At 43.2% G+C, this 25105-nt stretch overlaps 1 protein-coding gene across 1 annotated transcript in view; it reads left to right on the top strand.

Moving 5' to 3' along the window:
• Positions 1-2278: 2278 nt before the first annotated feature.
• pcdh15b (protocadherin-related 15b) overlaps positions 2279-25105 on the top strand; it is a 225974-nt gene continuing 203147 nt past the window's right edge. The window contains exons 1-3 of the mRNA XM_063220981.1: positions 2279-2285; positions 2953-2967; positions 3672-3737. Coding sequence (XP_063077051.1) covers positions 2279-2285; positions 2953-2967; positions 3672-3737 — 88 coding nt within the window. The remainder of the gene's footprint in view (positions 2286-2952; positions 2968-3671; positions 3738-25105) is intronic.

The following is a 25105-nucleotide window of genomic DNA, read 5'->3' as shown; positions in this document are numbered from 1 at the left end:
GAAATAGAGAGATCATAGAAGGGGCAGTGAGATGTTGGAATAAAGATGGATTGCATGGGAGTAGGAAAAAAGAAAGATTGAGAGAAGGCGGTCTGAGAGAGAAATGAAGGTTACACTTTACTAGAAGCTGGCGTCATACGTATGGCATAACAGTGTCGTACTAGCGTCATGAACGCATGAATAGGGCTGGGTTAAATAATCGATTTAATCGATTTAATCGATACTCGATCGATTTCATTTAAAATTCACATAATCGATTCACAGGGCACAAAGTCGATTTTTAGTTTTTTTTTCTTTTTGTTCTTTTTGTTTAATTTAGGTCTATGGAAAATACCCAGTAGGTTTTAATCAATTAGGCCTACGCCTACTTATTACAAATTAGCAATCTGTTAACGCTGTCAAGCCACAGCCCTTTGACATTTTTATATAAAAATAGGCAACAGCATCTTTTGGGGGAAATCCTGGCACCAAGAAGGGAACGGATTGAATCGATTCGGAATGAATCGAATCGAATCGAATTGAATCGTGATTAATCTATTCAAAATCCTAAGAATCGAAATCGAATCGATATAGGAACATGGCTGCGATACCCAGCCCTAGTCATGAGCGAGTCATAAACATTATGTAGAATGGTATGGGGTAGAAGGTGATATGTCAGGGTGAAGAGCGAGGGGGTGTGGAGAAGCTTTAGCATTGACGGGCAACATTCAGAAAATCCCTCTGTCTATCAGGGTGAATTCAGGTAGATTGGGCCACTTTGGGCCATTCACGTCTATGCAAAAAAAAGTGGTCCAATTGTATGTATTTGTTGTCTCTTTCTCTCTCTCTCTCTCTCACACACACACACACGCACGCACGCACGCACGCACACGCACACGCACACGCACACACACACACACACACACACACACTCTATCTCTCTCTCTTTTGGTCTTGCTCTCGTTCTGTCTTACTTCCTTTAGCTGTTAAGTTTAACACTGCCACTTAATGAGAAAGTTATGGCTCAAGGTATCATAGTGGCTATGAATGGCACGGGGAGGGGAGAAGGGAGAGTTGAGAATGAATGGAGGGGAGGAGAGAGGGTTGAGAATGCAAGGAGGGGTGGAGAGAGGGATGAAAATGAATGGAGGGGAGAAGAGAAGGACTAGAATGAGAGAAGAGGAGAGTGAAAAATGACTTACTTAACTGTAGGAATGTCTAGATTTACAGAGGTGTTAGGGGCTGTCAACACTGCATGATGGTTTGGTGTGAAGTGAAGTGGTTGGGGAGCTTGGAATCTTCATGTTGGGGGTTGCTGTAATGGTGCATGGTTTAATTATATTTCATGCGAAACAGTTAGCTTGGAATCTCTGCCTATATGATTCGAAGGGGCTGTAACATTCAGCATTCCAGTCACTTGTCTTGTATGCACACTTGTCCAGTTTCCTTTTCCTATCATGATTGCAATAGATGAGTATCACATACTCATATCTTTAAAATGTACAAAACCAGTATACTTGCTTAAGTAGAACCATCATTTGGCGACGCTGCTACTTTTGACTGGGAATACTAAATCTTGCACGCTAATTGAATGAATAGGTTTCTGCCTTCCATCATTGTGTGAGGAGAACTATTATTTCAGCTGGTGGTACCCCTGGAATTTTAATTTTTGGTTTAACCTCCTTTCTTTGCACTGCTTTGCTTTATCCAATTGTTGTCAAATCTTTACCAACACAATGACTTAACAACTGACTCTTGCTGTTTGAACTGTAACTGAAACTGGTGAGTGGGGTGTGATCTACTGCCAGACAGAGCGGAAGGCAAGGATGGGATCTTTGCCGATAAACATGACACAAGCCACAATGTCTCCATCAGAGCACAGCTAACAGCTTTCGGATGTCACTTTATAAAATATCAACTATGTATTTGTTTGTTTTGAAAGACTGGTTTGATTGTGGGTCTGGTTTATTTCCGATTATTGCCTGTTATGGGATCCTCAATATATTTCTCAAAATGTTATCAGTGTGAAACTATCATCCAGATATACCGTAACGTTAACACAAGGTGCTCCTCAACATTTTACTTGCATTGTACGTGACGTAAGCTTTGTTTTTAATTTTTCTCAATCTAGGATCTCTTCTCGTCGTGGCCTATCACAGCTTATTTAATTGCCCTGCATTCTAATTCCAAGAGAGATGATAACTACCTGCCTCCTGGCAGACAGCCAGTGACCCGAGTACTTGAACAAAGGTTGAACCGACTGATGATGTGTTATTTCTTTTCAAACACGCTGTTGGCGATGAAAAGCAAGTCTTGTGTGTTTGTGAGGGGGCCTCATTCACGATTTTGAGAGCTTTCATTAAACAGCTCAAAGAATTTGTGCTCATAAAGGAGGACGGGTGTGTTATTTGCCTTTCCTGTCAACTCGAACAGCAAGGTTACTCGAGGACTTGTAAATATTTATTGTCAGCACACACACTGGTGCTTTCTTGCAGGCTGCAGATATATTATCTGAGACGTCTTGAAATCCAACACATGGGGGAACAGCCATAGATAAAATAAACATTAATTTATCTTCTAAGCTGCCTCTGTTGTGGCTTTTTGTTGTTTGCCTGTTATCTGTAATCAACAGCTGAAGGAAATTGTGTTTTCCTTTTTTCCCTCCACTTATCCTCTTCTCACCATGTTCTTTTTCTCCCTCTCTCTTGCTCCCTCCCTCTCTCCCTCTTTCTCCATCTTCATCTCTCTCTTTCTCTCTCTCTCTCACCCTCCCTATCTCCCTCCCTCTCTCTTTCTCCCTCGCTCTCTCTCTCTCTCCTTGCTCTCCCTCTCTCTTTCTCTCTCTCTCTTTCTCTCTCATCCCCCTCTCTCTCCCCATCTCTCTTTCTCTCTCTCTCTCTCCGTCTTCATAATTCTCTCTCCTTTGCTCTACACTGACTCCACTATACCTGACGCCATAATACCTGACTCCAGATTGGCAGTATGAGGGTAAGATGAGGAACCTTTTCATTTCAATTTAATTTGTTGTTTTAATTATTCCTTCCTGACAACCTCCCTGCCCTCCGTGTCCCCCTCTCATTTCTCCCCCCTACTCTTCCCCGCCTCGTCGTCTCGTCTTCTCATCTCCCCCTCCTCTTCCTCTCCTCGTCGTCTCGTCACATTGATGGAGTAGTGAGAGGTCTATTAATCCCTTAGCACCCCCGTAGTTACCGCCTCTTCACCAAATGGATTTTTTACTAAAGCATCTTGTGAAACAACCATGCTCTGTGATTGCCACAGTACATTCCATTCGGGTGATAGATACAGTTGCAGTGTACACTGTCACTTTTATAGCCCCCCAAAAGACCAGCCTCACCACGTAGGCCTAATAGACACCGGAAATTGAAATGTCTTGTTTGGTGTGAATTGTGTGATATGAGGTACACGTGTAAAATGATGGGAAATTCTTTCTGACTGTGTTACCGTCTGTTTTTTTTCTCCTTCATTTCCTTCCCTTATCTCTCTCTCTCTTTCTCTCTCTCTTTCTCTTTCTCTCTCTCTCTCTCTCTCTCTCTCTCTCTCTCTCTCTCTCTCTCTCTCTCTCTCTTTCTCTCTCTCTTTCTCTTTCTCTCTCTCTCTCTCTCTCTCTCTCTCTATTCCCCAACACGTGTCTCTGTGTCATGTGTCCCTACTGGCTGATATCTGTATTCCAGAGTGCAAGCTCTACAGATCGGGCCCACCCGCCACTATCGTCGCCATCGATGAGGAGAGTCCAAATGGTGAGTACAACACCAATTATGCTATACTTCAAGCAATCAAGGAAGTGGAAAGTTTCCAGTTTGGCAATGTTGTCATTGTGAGTGAAAAAAAGTTTCTGGTCAGTGTTTTAGCACCAGTTTTCATGTTAGATGTTCATTCCCTAAGTGGATGTTTAGTCAGATACGGTTACCATATTGAGAATCTTTGGTTTAGTCGCATATGAAATGGTGCACATTGGGAGATGTAGTTTTTGATTTTCTTTGCTATAGCAGCTAAAGCACCACATGGTTTGCAGACTGCACATGGCCCTTAGCCTTACCTGACACCAGTTTCCATGTAAATGCTCTTAGCCTGAGGGGACTTTTTAGTCTCATTAGTGCCAGTGCATGTTGGGAGATGGAGTCTTTTTTATCTTCTTCTCATTGCTGGCTGAGAAACAGTATTGAGTGCCGACATTCTAGCTGACCCTGGGTGGGACCTAGCCTGGTCCTGACCGTCCCATAATGCTACTATTTCATTTCGTATTCATGGTCTGGAGGTTGTGTGATCTGACGTGATTACAGGAAGCGGGAAGTTTGCACTCAGTTATGGTTTGAAATGATTGGACAGCTCTCACCCAATCGCCAACAGTTACTCAACAACAAGATAGCGCAGACCAGAGCCATTGGCCCAGACGTTAACGTCATCGTCACAAGCATCCTCCCCCTTTGGACTACCAAGTGGGGCGCTTATTCGCTTATTGGCTGTTTTCTGGGGAGGGTTGGCCGGTCAGATCTATACCGCTCACATCGCTCCACAGAAAACAGGGGCCAGACCAGTAGTGGAGCCAATCCTTTGGCGGAAGTTCGTAGCTAAAGGCTACAGTATGTGGGACCTTGTCAGAGGTCTGTCTTCCCCTTGATCATAATGAATCAAATGTGGAGCCACATGTGGTCTTGAATGTTTCTTGAAAACAACATGTTTATTCTCCCAGCACTGGTTATGCACAAAATGTCCATAATAAACTGATGGTTAAATGTACTCACAAACCGACTGCGCTTACAAAGGGCCAAAAGATCATGTGTTGTGCATGGGTCAAGAAGACAACACATTATGATGAACATGTTCAAGTACTTGCTTTTGAAGTTTTAACAAGTGTCCTTTGTTAAGAAGATTTCCCAATACAAGTCAAGAAGTCAGATTTGAGTATGAACAGTTGTTTCTGTTTTCAAGTGCAGCATCTGTTTCTAAAACGCTGAAAGCCAAAGGCAAAGCTGTGCATCATTTTCAATAGGAATACTATTCTCTAAATGCAACCGGCACTGCTGTTTCACTGAGGCAGTCATGGGTAAGCAGACTTGTAGTCCAAAGGTTGCCGGATACTCCCGACCCGACAGGTTGGTGGGGTGAGTAATCAACCAGTGCTCTCCCCCATCCTCCTCCATGACTGAGGTACCCTGAGCATGGTACCGTCCCACCGCACTGCTCCCCATGGGGCGCCACTGAGGGCTGCCCCCTTGCACGGGTGAGGCATAAATGCAACTTCGTTGTGTGCAGTGTGCAGTGTTCACTTGTGTGCTGTGGAGTGCTGTGTCACAATGACAATGGGAGTTGGAGTTTCCCAATGGGCTGTCTTTCACTTTCATTTTCTTTCGCTTTGTTGAGCTTGGGCAGAAGATTTCCCATGTCAAGAAGTCAAGATTTGAGTATGAACAGTTGTTTCTGTTTTCAAGTGCAGCATCTGTTTCTAAAATGTTGAAGGCCAAAGGCAAAGCTATGCATCATTTTCAATAGGGGTGCTTTTTTGTAAATGCAACCAGCACTGCTGCTTCACTAGCCTTTGTGGCTTGCGGATGAAGACTATTCAGTTCTTGTGTGTGTGTGTGTGTGTGTGTGTGTGTGTGTGTGTGTGTGTGTGTGTGTGTGTGTGTGTGTGTGTGTGTGTGTGTGTGTGTGTGTGTGTGTGTGTGTGTGTGTGTGTGTGTGTGTGTGTGTTGGACTTGGTTGACTCGTCTGAGTTATTTTTGTGCAACAGCGTTGAAGGCAAGGGAATTGAATGTCAAAACAAGACATTCCTAAATAATTTTACAACGAAGGTTGCTTTGAGTGCTCACGTAGCTAATAGGATATTTTTTTACAACAAAATTAATTATTCTTTTAGTCAAGTCAAGTCTGCTTCATTGTCAATTTCTTTACATGCACTGGTCATACAAAGAATTACGTTTCTTACTTTCCCATGCAGACAGACATACTTAAGGTATAGACATAGACACTATGGGGGTAACCCTGTTGCATCTATGGGGGTATTGCATCAGTATGGGGGTAACCCCCCCCCCGTCAAGTTGGATTCACTTAGATCTGGAAGTATGACAGATACACACATGTAGAATTTGATATAACAACTTCGTATTGGAATTTCATAGTGTTTTCCTGTCAGTTTACTCATATCAACGTGTGGGCAGAAAAAAATGGAGTTTGATTTTTTACAGTGACATACAGTACCTACCCATACAATATACAGACATTTTAATGTGCTGTAATAGAATACAAAATGGATGAGATGTTAATTAATGCCTAAATGCCAGTCCTCTACCTAAAAACAAACAAACGAACAAAACTGCCATCAATTTCAGGCATCAAAGGTTGCACAGCCTCTCTCCCTCCTTCCCACCCTGCATAATATCTTTTTCTTAATCATTCTTTGTTGACGTCACATAGCTCGCAGTGCATGAAATGCCATTGCGTTTCCTCCATTTAAATTCTTGTCATATTCTTTACAGCTCATTGACTTGGATTTGCTGCCTTTCACTATAATAGAAAACATTAAAAAAATAACAATAAAAAATAAATAAGGAGAGATAAAAAAGAAGGTGTGCAAAGAAATTGCGCCACACAACAATTACATATTTCTCCCCACTTACAAAGAGAAGGAGCAGTGCCCAGCACAGACATTTAAAAAAAAAGATTCTGACATTCCAGTATCTAACTGCACAAAATCAAGGTAAGTAAAGACTTGAAAATTAGGGTGTAACATAGTCAAATGTCCTATCAAACAGCTTCCTTGGCGGAGATCTGCACTCTCTGAGCACATTTGAAGAGTTCAGATGCGAAACCCCCTAAGTGCCTTTTCAGAAAATAATCTTAATTTATTTTTATTTAATACAAAGCTATCAAATTTGCATATGTTTTATTTTATTTATGTAATATAACTATTAATATGTATTATCAAGTACATGAATGTAAACCACACCAACAACTGGGTTCTCTAAAAATATAGAAGTGCAGGTCTTCAGATATGGAGTTAGGGGGTTTTGCATCTGAACTCTTCATTTCTAGTTATGAATGAGATAACATACAAGTGCACCTTTAATTCAGCACAGTGTTGACTTCAACATTCTATGTGTAGTTGGTAGCAATATCACCCAGGGGGTCGGGCTCACCGCGTTACACCATGTTTCAGTGTTAATTCAGGAATTTAGAGAGTATTTTTGTCCTACACTCTAATTCAGTGGTTATCAACCTTTTTGGGGGGGCTGGAGTGCCCCCATTCAGAAACACTACTCTATTTTTTTCATTGCTGTAACAGTTCAACACTGCAAAATAGACTGTACTATGTTGTAGCAGTTGTTTTTTTCTATTAGCTTCCCCATGATGCCTCCAGCAGAGCCAGAAAGGCCATAACACAGATGGCTGTTAGACCCCACCTGCACACAGATGGCTTTTAGGCCCCACCCACCTGCAGACAGGGCTCCTTTTATGTAATAGATCTCCAGGCATGTACACACACACACACACACACAGATACACACACAGACGTATTTGAGTGCGTATTTGAGTGTGTGTGTGTGTGTGTGTGCGTGCATGCGTGCGTGCATGCGTGTGTGTGTGTGTGTGTGTGTGTGTGCGTGCGAGCGGTTGTGCGTGTGTGTGTGTATGCATGTGTGTTACTGTAAGCGGGGGCAGCTGGTGTAATTACATTTTAATGTCAGCGAGATGTCTGACAGGTGCAAGAGGAGGAGAAGAGGGCGTTTCATGGCAGATAGGGCTGCTTACAAATGAGCTGCTGAAGGCCTTTTACCTCCCTCCCATCACACACCTTTGAACCACTAAGCACTAAGGGTGTGTGTGTGCATGTGTGTGCGTACGTGTGTATGTCTGTGTGTGTGTGTGTGTGTGTGTGTGTGTGTGTGTGTGTGTGTGTGTGTGTGTGTGTGTGTGTGTGTGTGTGTGTGTGTGTGTGTGTGTGTGTGTGTGTGTGTGTGTGTGTGTGTGTGCGTGCGCGCGCGCACCTGCCTGCGTGTGTGTGCCCCTACCTGTGTGTATGTGTGTATGTGTGTGTTTCTGTGTGTGTGCGCACCTGCCTGAGTATCTGTGTGTATCTACAGGTATGTAGTGATATTGTGTGTCTGTGTGTGTGTAGTGATACTGTGTGTGCGTGCATGCAAATGTGCACGGTCAGACACGTTTAAGTGTGAATGTGTGGAAAGAAGGTTTTTTGGGTATTTGATTCGGAATTGATTCTGAACAGCCTGATCTAGTTATCCCTTTCAATCAAGCTTTTGTGGTTAGGGACTTGCAGTGTTGGAATTCCTTTACTTAATGCTGACATTTGCAAAAAAAAAAAATTAAACTGACAGATTTTTTTTCATTTTTTATTTCAACATCAGTTTCTTTTTTTCGGAAAGGGTAGCAGCATGTTGTGCAATTGCAAAGCTGGGGCTGAACTTGGCCACTATTTCAGGTTTGCCTCCCTATTGCGAGGTCAGGAGTGTGTTTGCCCTGTGCAATTGAACAAACCCCATTTAATCACTGCCCTGCCTACTAGCTCTGTGAGTGCCACACGCGACAGGGAAAGGAGAGGTAATCTTCCTTTATGAACTGACATTTGCTTCCATCTCAAAGGCCTTTGGGTTTAAGCTGCTCTTTAAAAAGTTATTAAATAGAAGCACATTTTTCTTGTCTTAAGCGCACAAAATCACCACCACCATTCTCCTCAAGGGCTGTTAATGCTGGAATAATTCATGCACATACAGTATATCTTGGTAATCCTACTGCAAAGGTATTACGACTGCATATTAAAGCTACACTATCGGCCTACCTTCAGATACTCCATGCTCTACATATCTCTTCGGACGTTATATTTTATTATATTTTACATAACATACGCAATTACCTGTGTCTAGACAGCCATGAAAGCGAGACAATTGGTGCGTAGGTCGTCTCAAATTTGCACTTATCAACATGACATTGAAGCTGTTTGTTGTTGTTGTTAAATCCATTCCCATCACACCTTCACAGGCAAATGACATGCGGGAGGAACAGAACTGAGTGCAAATATAGACTGACACTTAACCCCTGTTGGGATTGCATGCATTATGGTTGAGTCCCACGCAGTGTCTGTGCAGCCTTGCGCACTTCTGTTAAACAACACACAGGTTACACACACACACACAAACGCGTGCACACACACACACACACACACACACACACACACACACACACACACACACACACACACACACACACACACACACACACACACACACACACACACACACACACACACACATGAACGCACGCACAAACAAACACACACACACACACACACACACACACACACACACACACACACACACACACACACACACACACACACACACACACACACACACACACACACACACACACACACACACACACACACACACACACACACACACACACACACACTAAGGCAGGCAGACACACTGCATGTGTTGGAATGCAATAATGTTCTCCTCTCGTCTGCGCTGATAACCACTTTCTAGCAATTCATCAAAAGCACGCCATTCAACACAAACCTACGGAAAGCCTGGACTCACTGGAGTGGTGCGTGGTCTCAATGAGCAAGAAGACTATGCTGATGGTTGGTCCTCCATCTCACTAAATCCATGCATTTCTTTATCTCTCCCTCCTTCTCTGGCTCTGTTTCTTGATTTTCTCTGAAACATTTGCTCTTTCTTAATTTCTTCATTTAATATCTCTCTATATCTATCTCTCTCTCTCTTTCTCTCTCTCTCTTTCTCTCTCTCTCTCTCTCTCTCTCTCTCTCTCTCTCTCTCTCTCTCTCTCTCTCTCTCTCTCTCTCTCTCTCTCTGCATCTATCCATCCCCGTCCTCTTCTCTCTGGAATGGCAACAATGTAGACCCAAGGCTCCGGCCGTGGGCTTCGTTGTCTGTGCTCTGGGCTGCCTGAATAAGTCATTTAGTGCTTGGAGAGGCTCCAGTGTGTCACTAACCCTGTGTTTGATATGGGACAGGAGTCATAATGGCAGAGCGCTTAGGGAAGCTTTGCTTGTGTTTAATGTTGCAGAGTGCATAGAGATGCTTGCTATCTCTCTCTCTCTCTCTCTCTCTCTCTCTCTCTCTCTCTCTCTCTCTCTCTCTCTCTCTCTCACACGCGCGCTCTCTCTCTCTCTCTCTCTGGATGAGTGTGTGTATGTGAGACAGATTGCATGCAAGGCGCCTATTTGATTGTGTTGGAGAAAAGGGAACTATTTCAGCCACTCCTCACATGTAAAGTACATGCCTCTGTACTTGTGTGCATGTGTGCGCGTGTGCGCACATTGAGTGTGTGCGTGCACACATAGGAGGTGTGTGTGTGTAAGGATATTTGTGTTATTGTGAATGGGGGAGTGAAACAAGCTTGGTGTTGTTAGAGAGCTTCCAAGAGAGCTGGGCGAATGGGAAATAAATGAGATGTGATCTCCAGGTGTCTTTTATGGGGACCCTGCCTGTCTCCCAGTGACATGCTGCAGTTTTATGCACCGCACAAGATAGACATTAAATTCTACCTCTTTTTAATAAAAGCTGCAGTGTGTGTGTGTGTGTGCATGTGTGCTTGTGCGTGCATGTTAGAGGGGTTTCAGACAATTTCCTGCCCAAATGGATTTGCATAATGATATGAGCAAAAAAACAAACTGAAGGGGCCATAACTCCTGAATTCGTCATGCCAGTGTGATGAATGTGATGTCTAAATGGGTACAATTTGATTGAATGTATCAGTCCCACAGTAAGTAAGAAGGCAATCTGAGCGCATTCAGCCTCAACAAATTGAAGGAGTTTCTGCAAAAACCATGCCCGTGTATTGCAAATGAACAAGAAATGTTGGCAAATAGGCTTTCTGTTGCTTTCTAGCACGTCAAACATATTCAAGCAGACTGTTCCATTCCAGGCAAACTAAATGATGTTGCTACTTTCAGCATGCACACACACAAACAGACACACACCGCATTTTCACGGAGAATACATTTTTAGCCAGATGTCAAGGAGCCTAATTACCATAGACTTTCAAATCTCTTGGAGACGTGGTCTGACCTAGAGCATATCAATTAACCTTTCTCAAACGGCATGGCTGACCCGCCTCCCTTGGTTTGCTACTGGTTGAGGCCAGAAAAGGCTGTGCCAAAGTTTAAACCAAACACTTTCTTATAAATTCTTGTAAAAGAGAATTTTATTCTCAATGTGATTTTATTTCCCTGGTAAAATAAAGGTAAAATAATAAAAAAAAATAGTCCCAATAGAACCTCTCTGCTTAAACCACATCACTGTTTTGAACATGTCTGCTCTGCCCAGGGCCGTTGGAGCTACTCAAAGTTGATTGCTGCCCGACAAAGTGGGTGGAGTTCCCAAGTTCTCCGGAGCTCAGAAAGTACTTGCATTGCTCTTGACCGGAAAAGTGCGTGGGTACATGCGCGGCACGGGCGTGTGAGCGTGCGTGTGTGTGTTTGTGTGCTTGAATGGGAGCAAGAGGTCATACATCAGATGAAGAATGTTACCACCAGGTTTAGTTTGTTTTTTTTCCCCCCTATCAATTGCTGTCTTGTCGGGGAGAGGGATGAAGTAACGCTGTTGAAGGAGGAGAGGATGAGAGAGATGGAGGGATGATGATGTTAAAGAAGGAAGGATGGAAGAAAAGATAAGAGAGGATGAAAAGATGGAAAGATGAATGGTGATGTTGAAGCAGTGGAGGGATATATGTTGAAAGAGGGGAGAAGACAAGAAGGGATAACCCTGTTTTATCACCTTTAATGACACCCTCCCTTGACCCTTAATGCTGTGGGTTTAATGGCCTAGTACACACCTCTTTACTGCCACACAGGGCAGAGCTATAGGGAGGGAATGCAGGGCATTTGCCCAAGGGCCCAGGCCCAGGGCACTCTTGTATTGGTGATGGGGGTGGGGGAGGGGGTGTTGGGGGGCTCTTATGACCTTGTCAGGCCGTATAGGGGGGGGGGGGGGGGGGGGGGGGGGGTTGTTTAGGCGTTTTGCCCTGGGGCCCTGTGTGCACTGCTGCCATGGCCTCGTGTATTGGTGGTGGTGGTGGTGGTGGGGGGGGGGGCTATTATGACCTTGGCAGGCCGTATGTGGGGGGCGCTTTAAGTGTCTTGCCCTGGGTCCCTGTGTCTAATTGTTCCGCCACTGCTGCCATGGCCTCTGACTCTGCCACTGTTGCCATTCCGCCTCCCCCTCACATGGGCAATTACTTTGGAAAGGTAAACGGCAGACCCTTTCTTCCTTCCCCACCCTAAAAGTACACACACACTGGCCCACTCACACACACAAGAATGCGCCTGCTTTCACATGCGCACACATGAGCATACCTCTCTCTGTGAGTTTAGTGCGTGTGCATGTTTTGAGGCACACACACACAAAATATACAAAAAACCTCTGTCTCTGTTTCTCTGTCGAACGCATGCACGCACACACAGCAAACACGCACTCACGCACGCAAACACACGCAGGCACGCACGCACGCATGCATGCACGCATGCGCACACACACACAAGCACGCACGCACGCACACACACACACTTTCGCTGGAGGGCAGACAGCCCCAAGAGTAGATGGGTCGCGGGGGTCAGTCTCAATCACACACCTAAAGGCTCCATGATTGAGCAACACCTCACCTCACCACACCACACTTTGATGAAATGTCACAACACAGCACATAACATCACAGCTACCACAACTAGTAATGCTGAATGGGTGACGTCCATTCAAGTGGAAATATGGCAATTGAGTAATAAATCTGTTATGAGTACAATATACCAAAACATAAATCTCCATCACACAATTCACCTGTGCAATGAGCCATTTTTAATGTGTTTGTTAAGGGTCTTCTGTAAGAGTTAGTGAGGGGGAATTTTCCCATGTTTTCCTGAGAAAGCTTTGTATTGTCATTGACAAATACATTTGACAACGAAATTGTGTTTTGAGTTTCTCCGTACTCAGGGAGGCTGCGTCATAGCGCATCTATGTAGTAGTCTTATAATGAAAATTACTTATAATAGTCTTATAATAAAAAATGGTAATCTTCCATTCTGTGATTGAATCAAAAAAAATCTTATCAGCCTGTGCAGGAAGATGAAATCATGAACACAAGAGCTATTAAGTGTAGAGGCTCACTGATGACCCAGGGTGTGGATTGGAAAGAGTCCAGGGTAGGTTGGCGTCTTGCTGTGTGCAAGCTGGAGGGCTGAGAAATGTTTCATTTTCTATTGAAGGCATGCTGAGCCTCAGTGGACGACACTAAACAGGTCTTAAGCTTTTGGGCCGCTGGAGTTGAAATAGGTTTGTGGAGGTGGTGGAGGACAGCAAAGCAAATTTTCTTTGTACATTCAACACTTAGAGAGTGTTGATTCAGTAATAAATGTTTTGAATTAACACTGCAAAATGTACTATGCGTGGGAGCCTGGGTTGGTTGGTTGGTGTGCCAATTTTAGTCTCTCTTGCACTAAGCGCATGTATTAATCAGTAGCACTGTGCCCCTTTTTGGTCTCCCCTGCCTGCACTAGATATAAAAAGGAATGATAATCAGGGAGATGGATGTAGCGCTACAGTATGTCTGCCTTGAGGAGAGGGAAACCTCCAGCACTCTATATACTGTAGAGTCCTTTCTATATATGAAGAGTTCAGATGCAAAACCCCCTAAGTGCCTTTTCAGAAAATAATCTTAATTCATTTTTATTTAATACAAAGCTATCAAAATTGCATATTTTTACATTTTATTTATGTAATATAACTATTTATATGTATTATCAAGTACATGAATGTAAACCAAAACAACAACGGGGTTCTCTAAAAATATAGAACTGCAGGTCTTCAGAAATGGAGTTAGGGGGTTTTGCATCTGAACTCTTCATATCAATGACCAGATGAAAGCACAGACAAAGATATGGCTGAAGCCACCTGCCAGGGGGGCCCAGATTGGCCAGAAGTGAAAAATTACAGAATTGTGGCACGATGCAATATTGAAAAATGTTGTGTTGAGTACAGTTGGTAGACATGCTATCCTCAATTTTCTAGCTCGTAATTATGAGATTGTCTATGTGGTTTTGTTGCAAAATTTGTCTTCCAGGGGCTCCCACAGCAACCTGTAGCCTAGGGGCAACGGGCCATGTTAATCTGGCCCTGATGACATAGAAATCACGGGGAAGAAAGGAGTCACCGGAGCATCTTCAGATGTGGAAAATAACTTGTTTTATTGGGCAAGCGCCAAGACTAACGTTTCATTGACTCTGAAGAAGACGTGTGAACGTCGAAACGTTAGTCTTGGCGCTTGCCCAATAAAACAAGTTATTTTCCACATCTGAAGATGCTCCAGTGACTCCTTTCTTCCCCTGCATTTACCAAGTCCTTTCCCGAGACGCACCAGATTGTGAAGTGCAGGAGTGCGGAGGATATCTCTCTTTGCTACATGACATAGAAATCACTTTTGGCTTTTAGAGGGAAAGTAGCCTACAGCTGTCACAATAGCTGATCAGTTTGGTTTGGTCATTTCTGTATGTATTACACTACAATACATTGCCAACCGTTTCAGGCATGTGTGCAGTCACATTTATTCTGACCCTATAGCAAAGTCTTGGTGGTATTTCTGCCTGATGGAATATTCATTGTGGTGTTTTTAAATAGTAAGGTTTTTATGCATACAGGTACTGAGATTGACAGATCCCTCCCCCTATGACTCTCCACAGGCCATGGAAAACTGCACTCTGTGGAGTATACTGCCCTACAATTTCAGAACGCAGTATAATTCAAAATGGCAAACTGAGAAAAAAGGCTTTAACCCTCCTGTTATCCTTGGGGTCTATTTGACCCCTTTCAATGTTTAACACCTGAAAAATACATGAAGTACATATTTCTTCTGCCTCATCTTTGATGACTTTTCCTAAAAATATGGGATGAATGTGAAAAAAGTGAAATTTCAGCAAAAATGTTTTCCCTAAGTGCTGTACACATTTTGGTTACATCCGTGTTCCTTGGGGTCAATTTGACCCCAACTGTTTCAAGTGTATAAAACATAAATGGAACATTTATATTTTGCAAATAAATGTTAAAATCTGTTTAAATAATGTGAAATACATGAAAATAAGCTATTCAGTCATGTTTCTTCTGAACATTTTGCTTTTGTTTGGGCCCTGATAACTAAAAATGCTAATGATATGAGGGAGGCCTAAAACTAATTCACGGCAACATTTTGGACATTGGTGGCTAATACAGCATTGACATTTTGACAAAATACACCAACTGAACCTTGTTGTACCCAAAGCACCATCATGGCACCCACCACAGCATCCCCCCCCCATTCCTGTACCCTGGGAGCTACTTTTGCTGCACTCTCCCACTACACAGCATTGCTGTGCATGCTGTTCTGTGCCCAGCATACATAATTATAAGTGATGGTATATTTGAAGAGAAGCTTTATGATTGTGATCCAGATATTGAAATGGACTGTTCTGATGGTGACAAGCCATTGTACTTCTTTAGATGGAGACGATCTCAAGGTTGTTTGCTAATTTGAGAGATATAATGGTGCTATTCTCCTCATTTCAGTATTGTGTTCCAAATTGATATCTTTGTCTGCAGCCTTGACTATAAACTGGTGCTACCTGACATAGAGAAGGCAGGAACAGCAACAGCTGTAACTTTTGTGAAGGACATACACATTGACATCCATACCACAAGTTCTCCAGTGGGCATACATAGTGAATAGAAGTAAACATACAAGTTGCTAGCCCTGTTCCTTCAAACATTACCCCACAACCATGAACATGTAATATGTCTACAAGGAGCACATGCAAACCTTTTTTCCTTATGTGCACACTAATTCAAGCGTAGAAGCAGTGTAGAAAACAATGATTTTCTATGTTGTTCTCCAAACTCTTGGTTGGCAATGTATCCATGTTCTTACCTAACTATTATACTTGTGCTATAAATACACATTCAAACATTAAAAAAATGAATGTTGGACTTAAAAAAAACCTTCTGAATGTTTGGAAATATGTCTACCGGTATTTCTTTTAGGCTCAAATTGACCGATATGGTAATAGATAGATAATATCCTTGATAATCAAATTTGTTTTTTCTTTTCAAATGTTATAAGCTATAGAAATTCATATTTAGGGAGTATATGGAGCCAATAAAATTAAAATAATATGTGTCCATCTTTTTTAGACCAATTAATGACATTTTATTGCTATTTTTCTAATTTTCGCCTAGTCATGGATTAAGTTTTTTGGTGTGTGGGCTATGTGTGGGGGTGCTAGGATATATTGAAAGGACTTTTTATGTCACCAACAGAGCAATAATACATGTCTGAGACATAAACATGTGCCAAAGTGTTGTTTCATATTGATTTTGTAGACATTTAAGTGGTTGGGGTCAAATTGACCCCAAGGATCACGGATGTTCCAAAATTTGAGGGTAACAGGAGGGTTAAAGTTTCCTTTCTGTCCACGCGACTGTGTTGGAGGTAAAGTGGTGATGACACTTCCTTATAATACTTTTTTATGGTGAAAATTTATGCACACAAGAAAAAAGCAAAAAAACAACATTCTCATTACTTTTTAGCTGAAAAATCATTATACTGCGCTCTGTTGTGGTATTACTGTCTACACCAAAACCACGGTGTCAATGGAGAAGTGCAGTATAATTCGCATTATACTGCGTTCTTGGCTAGTACGACGTAACCTCCTAAAACCAAAAAGCGCAGTCAGTATAATCAGTTTTTTTGCGTTTTTTTTTTCGTTTTTTTCCGAAACGGGACCAAGTTGGACCAAAAAAAATTAACACAAGAAAAAGAAGGTATTTTAAAGACAATTTGCGGTAAAAACCCATTTTCAACCATTTTCAAGATACTGCGTTCTGATATTGTAGGGCAGTATAGGAGTTGCAAACAAAGGATATGGACATGGAAGGGAACTAAATTATGTGTTTTTTTCTGTTCTGGCTGAAGGGGATGTTGAAGTGCACTCTTTGATAGGAGTGAAAAGCTCTCTGCCTCAAAATGAATGCAAAGCAGCACAGGTAAAGATAAGCAAAACACCTTTTTGCTATATTTGCTTAGTTGCTTTTGAAAATCAGTTGTCTTTTTTTGGTCAGAAATGCACAGACCGATGCAATGTGTCTCTAAATACTTCACCTTTCTTTGTAAGAGGACAGTTTCTTCCAAAAAGTTAAAATGTTATGAAAGCATTTTTTTATTATTATTTCCAGAATTCTATCAAAAAACTATCATGGATTCACAAGTACTATTTATTTGTGTATTTCTACACATTTTTTGGCTTCCAGCTAAAAAACAACAACCTGAAAACATGATTTCAAATAATTAATTAACGCATTTATTTACTTATTTATTTCCTTGTTTTTGGACCGAATCTACTGAAGCTTAAAAGAAAAAAAAATCCCTCCCTATCCTTGGCTTGGCATCTACACTGCTGATTATGTTGTCTTTGTTACAGAGGCGGACTCTTATCATTTCCACCCTCTCGAGTCCTAATTCATTCCTCCAAATGAAGCAGTCTGTCATTGTTCCAATTCCAGGTATACATAATGTATGGAAAAAGAACAAAAAAGAAAATACAAAAAAAAAAACACACACATCCAGGGAACCATATTCTTGCATAATATGAGAGCCTCTATGTCGAATGGATTTCCGCTAGGTTTCTTTTGAAATGTGATACACAGTATGTGGCGGTGTAGTGTTTTTTGAGGGTTACAAATTATGTATCCACCTCTCCATACCCCCTGCAGCACAAGATTGCAAGCATTCACACACACACACACACATACGCATGCACACACACGCACACACACACACACACACACACACACACACACACACACACACACACACACACACACACACACACACACACACACACACACACACACACACACACCTCAGACCGCAGGAGCTGCCATGATCCAGTCTTTGAAGCTAGTGATGATAGTGACGATAAGTTAAAAAATTAGGGCTCTCATTTCACAGTCAGAAAGGAAGAGAGGAATAGGGCAATGTACTGTACTTGGGTACCAAATGAGGAAGACACAGAACAGAAAGAATGACATTGTCATAAAAAGGGATAAGCGGCAAGATCAAAGTGAGAGGGACAGAACAAGATTCAGTAGATAGTGACGCGCACATACTGAATGAGAATCACATGGATCCCGAGCCTGAAATAGCTCTCTCTACTAGATCAGGGGTTCCCAACCTTTTCCAACATGGGGCCCACTCGAAATGCTCATAAATGTTCAGGGCCCACTTCTGACCCCCCAAAAAATAAAACTCAAATAAATCAATAGCAACACACACCAAAATATGATTATAATTTGTAGAAAATGATTTCAAGGCCCACTTGGAATACCTTCAGGGCCCACCAGTGGGCCACGGCCCATAGGTTGAAAATCACTGTACTAGATGATTCTTTGCTTGCAGTTTAGTTTGTTGGAATACAACTGACAAAATTGGCTATGGGCTATACCAGTGTTTCTCAACCTTTTTTAGGCAAGGCACCCTTTCAATTCATGAAAAATTTCAAGGCACCCCAAACCAACAAGCCGTAACATGGTACCGCATCCGATACCACAAAAGCTTAGAAAAGTAACATATTTGGAGACGTCACATGACCTACGTTTGAAGTTGCAACTGACCTATATTTACTATATTGTGCGTAAATGGCAGAAGAAAGATTCCACTGACTATCATTTACTTATCAATTTAGACAAATATGTATTATATTACATAATTTTATTTATCAGGCACGTTTCCGCGGCACCCCTGAGGGGGGCCCTTGGCACCCCAGGGTGCCCCGGCACCCCTGTTGAGAAACACTGGGCTATACTACATCAAATGATACATGTGTAATGGCCAATAAACGAGCGTTGGTCATTGTAAACCACACCTCCACTACAAGAGTAGGCGGTCTATAGACCATATGGTCTGGTGTGATATGGGCCCTATCTCAAAGCCCAGTGTTCTATAGCCTTGCTAGAACGTGAAACGCCCAGTGATTGGATACTCTTTGGTGAACTCTGCGGAGTGTCCAATCACTGGGCACTTTCCCGTCCTAGCAAGGCTAAAACACTGGGCATTGAGATAGGGCCATGGTTTGGTGTAATCCAGGCAAACTGTCAAACCCAGGTCGCCTTTAGTTATTGGAGGATGGTGTTAGCCACTGGTTCCCCAATACCCCCACCCCCACCCACCAATTCCATACTGCAACTTCATACTGTATGATGTTGTGTCCCTCTTATGATTGATGATCTGCATTTTTCGGAGTGAGAAGTCCGCACACTTAAAATCCTTTTTTTATTTTGTTTTTGGTCTTTTAGGTTTTTTTTGGCGGGATTACGTTTCAACAGTTTTCATCAGAATTCTTCCAATTCTGAGAATCTGATCAAGACTTTTGAGTGCGGACTCCTCACTCCTCACGAAAACTACAGTCAGCCTTTGTCCTGACACCCTTTCCTGGGATGTGCACAATCTTCACCTTCAACTGGTCTTCTGCATGCCACAACATCTTCATACCGCCCCTCATATGATGTTGTGTTCCTCCTTTCATGATTGGTCTTCTGCATGCCACAACATCTCCCTCCACAAGACGAAGGTCAGCACTCTCAGCGGAGTCGTGATTTTTCGCCCCTTGTCTGATCGGGTGACTTCCAGGTGTGAAGGAAACAGAAAAAAATACAAAATAACAAAAATAAAAAAGTGGTGAACTGTGAAGAAGCAGTGTCGCGCTCTTCCTTGTGAAAACTGGAGTAGAAAACAGAAAACAGCAAACACATTAGAAAGTGTGGCTTCCGTCCTTAATAGGCCTATATTGTGAGAGCAATACACATTACACGTTATACTTGGGCGAAGTGGCTGTACCAGAGATATTCTATAGAGATATGCCAACATAATAGGTTTCTATGGGCACCTAACGCGACCAGGTTCCGGCCTGCCTAAAGGGGCGTGTCATAATGCTCCTACAATGAATAGAACAGTCCTTAGGTCTGCCTAAGGGGGGCCATAATAGAACCAGGAAACAATGGGCCAATGGAACCTCTCTCTCTCTACTCTCTCTGGTTGTACTGCAGGGGAAGGGCAGCATTAACAATCTGTAGTGAAGCAGACATACTGTACATGTACATTAGGTCATAGAGGTCAGGGCTGTTGGCCAGGAGTGTGATATTGAAGGACACTGTGTTTGTGTGTTTCTGTGTGTGCAGGGGCGGTTCTATCATTGGGCAAGGTCGGGCAATTGCCCGGGGCCCCGTCCAGTCAGGGGCCCCGTTGTCAATTGACATTTATGCATGGATTTATCATGCGGTGCCAATTTAAGCTTTCGGGGCCCTTGGCCACAGCTCGATGGGGCCCACCTAAATAATCTTGCTTCTGGGCCCATGCTTCCGTTGTTACGCCACTGCCTGCATTTTATACACCATCGATTATTAATTCATAATTTAAAGGGGGCCTCAAAATTGGTCTTTGCCCAGGGCCTCAGATTTCCTAAAACCGCCAATGTGTGTGTGTGTGTGTGTGTGTGTGTGTGTGTGTGTGTGTGTGTGTGTGTGTGTGTGTGTGTGTGTGTGTGTGTGTGTGTGTGTGTGTGTGTGTGTGTGTGTGTGTGTTTGTTTCTCTCTCTGTGTGTGTGTGTGTGTGTGTGTGTGTGTGTGTGTGTGTGTGTGTGTGTGTGTGTGTGTGTCTGTGTGTGTGTGTGTGTGTGTGTGTGTGTGTGTGTGTGTGTGCGTGCGTGTGTGCGTATGGACGTGTGCGTGTGTGTGTGTGCGTATGAACGTGTCTGTGTCTGTGTCTGTGTGTCTGTGTGTGTGGGTGGGAGTGTGAGCGTGTGTGTGCATGCATGTGCATGCGTGTGGTGTGTGTGTGTGTGTGTGTGCATGCATGTGCATGCTGGACTAAACATTGTTAGCCAGCCCAGTGCTGTGGCGTGGAGAAGCTGGCGTGAAGACCTGTAGGGTCGTGGCACTTGAGACCGGGAGAGTGGTGGGCTTCTGATAATCGCTAGCCCTGGCCATGGATCCTCAAGAAAAGGTCCTTGGTCCACACACACACTCAGCCTCATGCATTTGGTTTGGTAAAAATAACTTCACAACTACAATGACATATTGACACCAGCACAGGCATAGACACGCATGCATGCACGCACGCACGAACACACACACACACACACACACACACACACACACACACACACACACACACACACACACACACACACACACACGCACACGCACACGCACACACACAAAGATACACACAGTGTCCTTCAATATCACACTCCTGGCCAACAGTCCTGACCCGTATGACCTAATGTACATGTATACTGTATGTATGGTTCACTGCAGAGTCTTAATGCATCTTCCCCTGCAGTACAACCACTTCGGCTAAGTGTAAATGTGCCATGTGTATTGCTCTCACAATAAATTCAGGACGGAAGCCACACTGTCTAATGTGTTTCGCTGTTTTTTTCTACACACCTGGAAGACACACACACACACACACACACACACACACACACACACACACACACACACACACACACACACACACACACACACACACACACACACACACACACACACACACACACACACACACACACACACACACACACACACACACACACACATTGCTAAACTAACTCAAAACTGTATACGATCTCAGGGCAGTTATAGAGAATAATAATATTTACCTAAAATGAGGTTCACACTCTCATAAATAAAGGTACAGAACTTGTCACTGTGGCATTACCCTCAAGGGGAGTACCATTGCGTCGCTTGATTGGTACCCCAAAAAAGAGGTGCGTTCAGTTTCTGGCAATGTCGACCAATGTGCATCTATCACCTCTTTTTGTGTACCACCCAAGCAACGCAATGGTACTCCCCTTGAGGGTACTGCCACAGCGACAAGTTCTGTTCCTTTATTTCTGAGAGTGTATGCCTTGTCAGTACGTATAACACACACCCTTCCGATCCGACTCCTTATCAATCTTTTGCTTTGTACACATCTCAAATCCCTATTTGTGGTTGCCTGAAAAAGGCAATGGGGCCTAAATTGTCACCCTTTGATAAGAGTGAGTGTTTGCTTCCTTGAAAAGGTATATGGTTTTGGCAACTAACCTGCTATTTTGAGGTGAGATAGCTGAAATTGACCTGTCGTTTTGACATTTCACACCCGAGTGATTAGATTTGATGGCTGATATCGATCCCGTTGACACAGCAGCGCATTGAGTTCACAGTTCGCACACTCTGTTCACACAAACTGAGCAAAACCTGAACACACCCCCCTCCTTCTGTTATTAGAGATGTGTAGCCTCACTTAACCCTATCCAGACTGGGGGGGGGCTAAAAGTGCCCACACCAACTTTGATGTTGTATAATTCCTTAACGACTTAAGCTATGACTACGAAACTTTGTCACTTTTTTTTCCCTAACATTTAGTTGGCTACAGTTTAGTACCGAAAGATAAGGTTTATCATTTTTGCCGTTGCCATGGCAACGGTTTTCTGACAGGTATGTCTGACCAAAAATCACTTTACCATATCTATGACGCCATATATTTTCATATTTTTTTGGTATTTCCATTAGCATCAGACAAATTTGTGAGCATTTAAGTGGTTTGAAGCATTAAATCATTAAAATTTAAGTGAATTACCTAAATTTGATGGAAAATACACCATGGCGAGATTTTGGGCATAATAAGATAATGATGTCATAATGACGTCATAATACCAGATAATTACACAAAAATTATGTCATTCATAGATTTCCATATGTAGATCATCTCCCCCAAGTTTCGTAGTCATACTGTATTCCGTTCATGAGTTATGAGGGGGGGGGGGGTCAAAAGAGCCCCCCCCCAGGCCCAGGAATGCCAAAAAAGCCCAGTCTGAATAGGGTTAAACTACTGTACATCACTGGCACTGGCGATATTTGGGTTCCGTGAAATGTTGAGATGTTGGAATGAAATGAAAATGAATTCAGAGCAAGACAGAAAAAGGACACCTCAGATCAAGTGGAAAGGTAGACACAATTGTGTGGTACTCCCCTCCCTAAACTAGATGAGCCCCAAACTCCAAAGCTCCAAAGTGTGTGCGTGCATGCGTGCGTGCTGAAAATACCTGGAACAGCTATTTAAATAGATTAAAAGGTGCAACACAAAGAGTCAGTCTCCCCCTGTGATGATCAAGCTCCTCTTATGCTGGAAGTGGCAAGGTGTGCAGCAGATAGACCGCAATCGCTCCAGTCTCTTCTACTGCTGGTCGCTTGGCTGTTTGCTCCCAGCAGACACACCTGTTTCTGTTGGCGTGGGTGTCATGAATCAATTTGGTAACCTTTTCTTGGCTAAATCCCTGCACCAGACACCTGGTAGGGAAATCACTCCCTTCTCCTGGAAGGAAAGTTAGCTCTGAAAGAAATCAATCTTTTGAAGGTGGAAAAGGAATAGAAAGAAAGATCCTCACAACTCGAAAGGTAACCTGATGCCACCTTTTCTGGGGATTCAGCTCAAAATTCAATGAATTATATGAATTTGATTGGTCAGAGCAAGCACTCTGACTTATCATATCCACCTCTCACTCACAGAAATGTTGTTTATTACGTAGTTCTGGACAAAGTCCGCGAGTGATTGACAGCCGTCATGACTTGTTCCCGCCTTCGCGCATATTTAAATCCCTCCTTCCCTCTTTCACCTGTCATGCACGAAGGCTTTCCGAATTGTCCCACCACCTCCCCATACTCCTCCATTTCACTAGAACACCCAGCTACACTTCCTCTATACACATATGGGGGGAAGTGTATCTCATCCCGCATGAGCTCCGTTTATAGCATCCCAGGACTGAGGCCAGCTAACATGCAAAACATGCATATTGTAAACCAAGCACTCAAGGACAAACTTGTGAATTGACATTTGGAAAATCTGTGTGTACTGTATGTATGTTTTACTTGAATCAGATGTTGTTTGTTATTCAGTCTGACACTGACTTTTGTTAGTGCCTTGAACTTCAGGAAGTTTGGAAAAGGAGTTTTCATTAATCTGTTTGTTTGAATACCACCCTCCCCTCTCCCTAGGGGTGGAGGGGGTTTGAATGGGAAGGGTTTTGGCACTGGTTTAATTGGAGCGCTACGAATGAAAAATGCAAAATGTGAATGACGCTGCCTGGCACAAGTTTCAGCTGACAGTTATTCAGCAACAATTACTGGTTGCACACTGTATCTCATGAATAATGTCCCGCTCAGACTCATTTTGACTGGTCTAATTAGTGGTTTTAGCAAAGACTCGACTGTAAGGCTTAGGTCTGGTGGTCTACTGATGGGATTGTTCTCTTAAAGTCAACTGGAGCTGAACTGCATGTCTTTGAATAGACCAACAGCTGATGTTTGTCTGTATACATGTGTGTGTGAGTGTGTGTGTGTGTGTGTGTGTGCGTGCGTACGTGCGTGCGTGCTTGCGTGCGTGCGTGCGTGTGTGCGCGCACATACATTTGTTTGTGAGAGAATGAGTGTGTGAAAGGTCACCACAATGTCAGTGCAGTCACCGAGTGTCCGTCCTGAAAAATGTAGAAGTTTCAGAAGACAAAAGATGTTTGAATGCAAGGGTTTCAGAGATGAGTTACAATGGGGTCTTGGTGTTCGCATGTGTGCTTCTTTACTTGTATGTGGGATTGGTTATGGCTGTACACATATACAGTGCACTTGGACATGTGAGATAGGGAGTGTGTGTGTGTGTGTGTGTGTGTGTGTGTGTGTGTGTGTGTGTGTGTGTGTGTGTGTGTGTGTGTGTGTGTGTGTGTGTGTGTGTGTGTGTGTGTGTGTGTGTGTGTGTGTGTGTGTGTGTGTGTGCGTGCGTGCGTGCGTGCGTGCGTGCATGTGTGTGTGTGTTGAGGGGGGTGGGGATCTGTGCACATATAAAAGTGTTACCCCTGTGTGAGGGGATTACTTAGTGTCTGGTAAACGTACACAAATGCGTGATTGGTATGTCTAAAGGTGTAAAAACGAGATGCCCTTAATCTGCAGCCTGAGCTATATTGCAACTGCTTTATTAAATGTGATAGCTGTTGGGAGCTCTGCAGACCACCATAATG

This window comes from Engraulis encrasicolus, chromosome 17 (genome assembly GCF_034702125.1).
Source record: "Engraulis encrasicolus isolate BLACKSEA-1 chromosome 17, IST_EnEncr_1.0, whole genome shotgun sequence".
Lineage (NCBI taxonomy): Eukaryota > Metazoa > Chordata > Actinopteri > Clupeiformes > Engraulidae > Engraulis > Engraulis encrasicolus.
The sequence above is the reverse complement of the archived record's forward strand: the minus strand, read 5'-3'. Positions and strand labels throughout refer to the sequence as shown.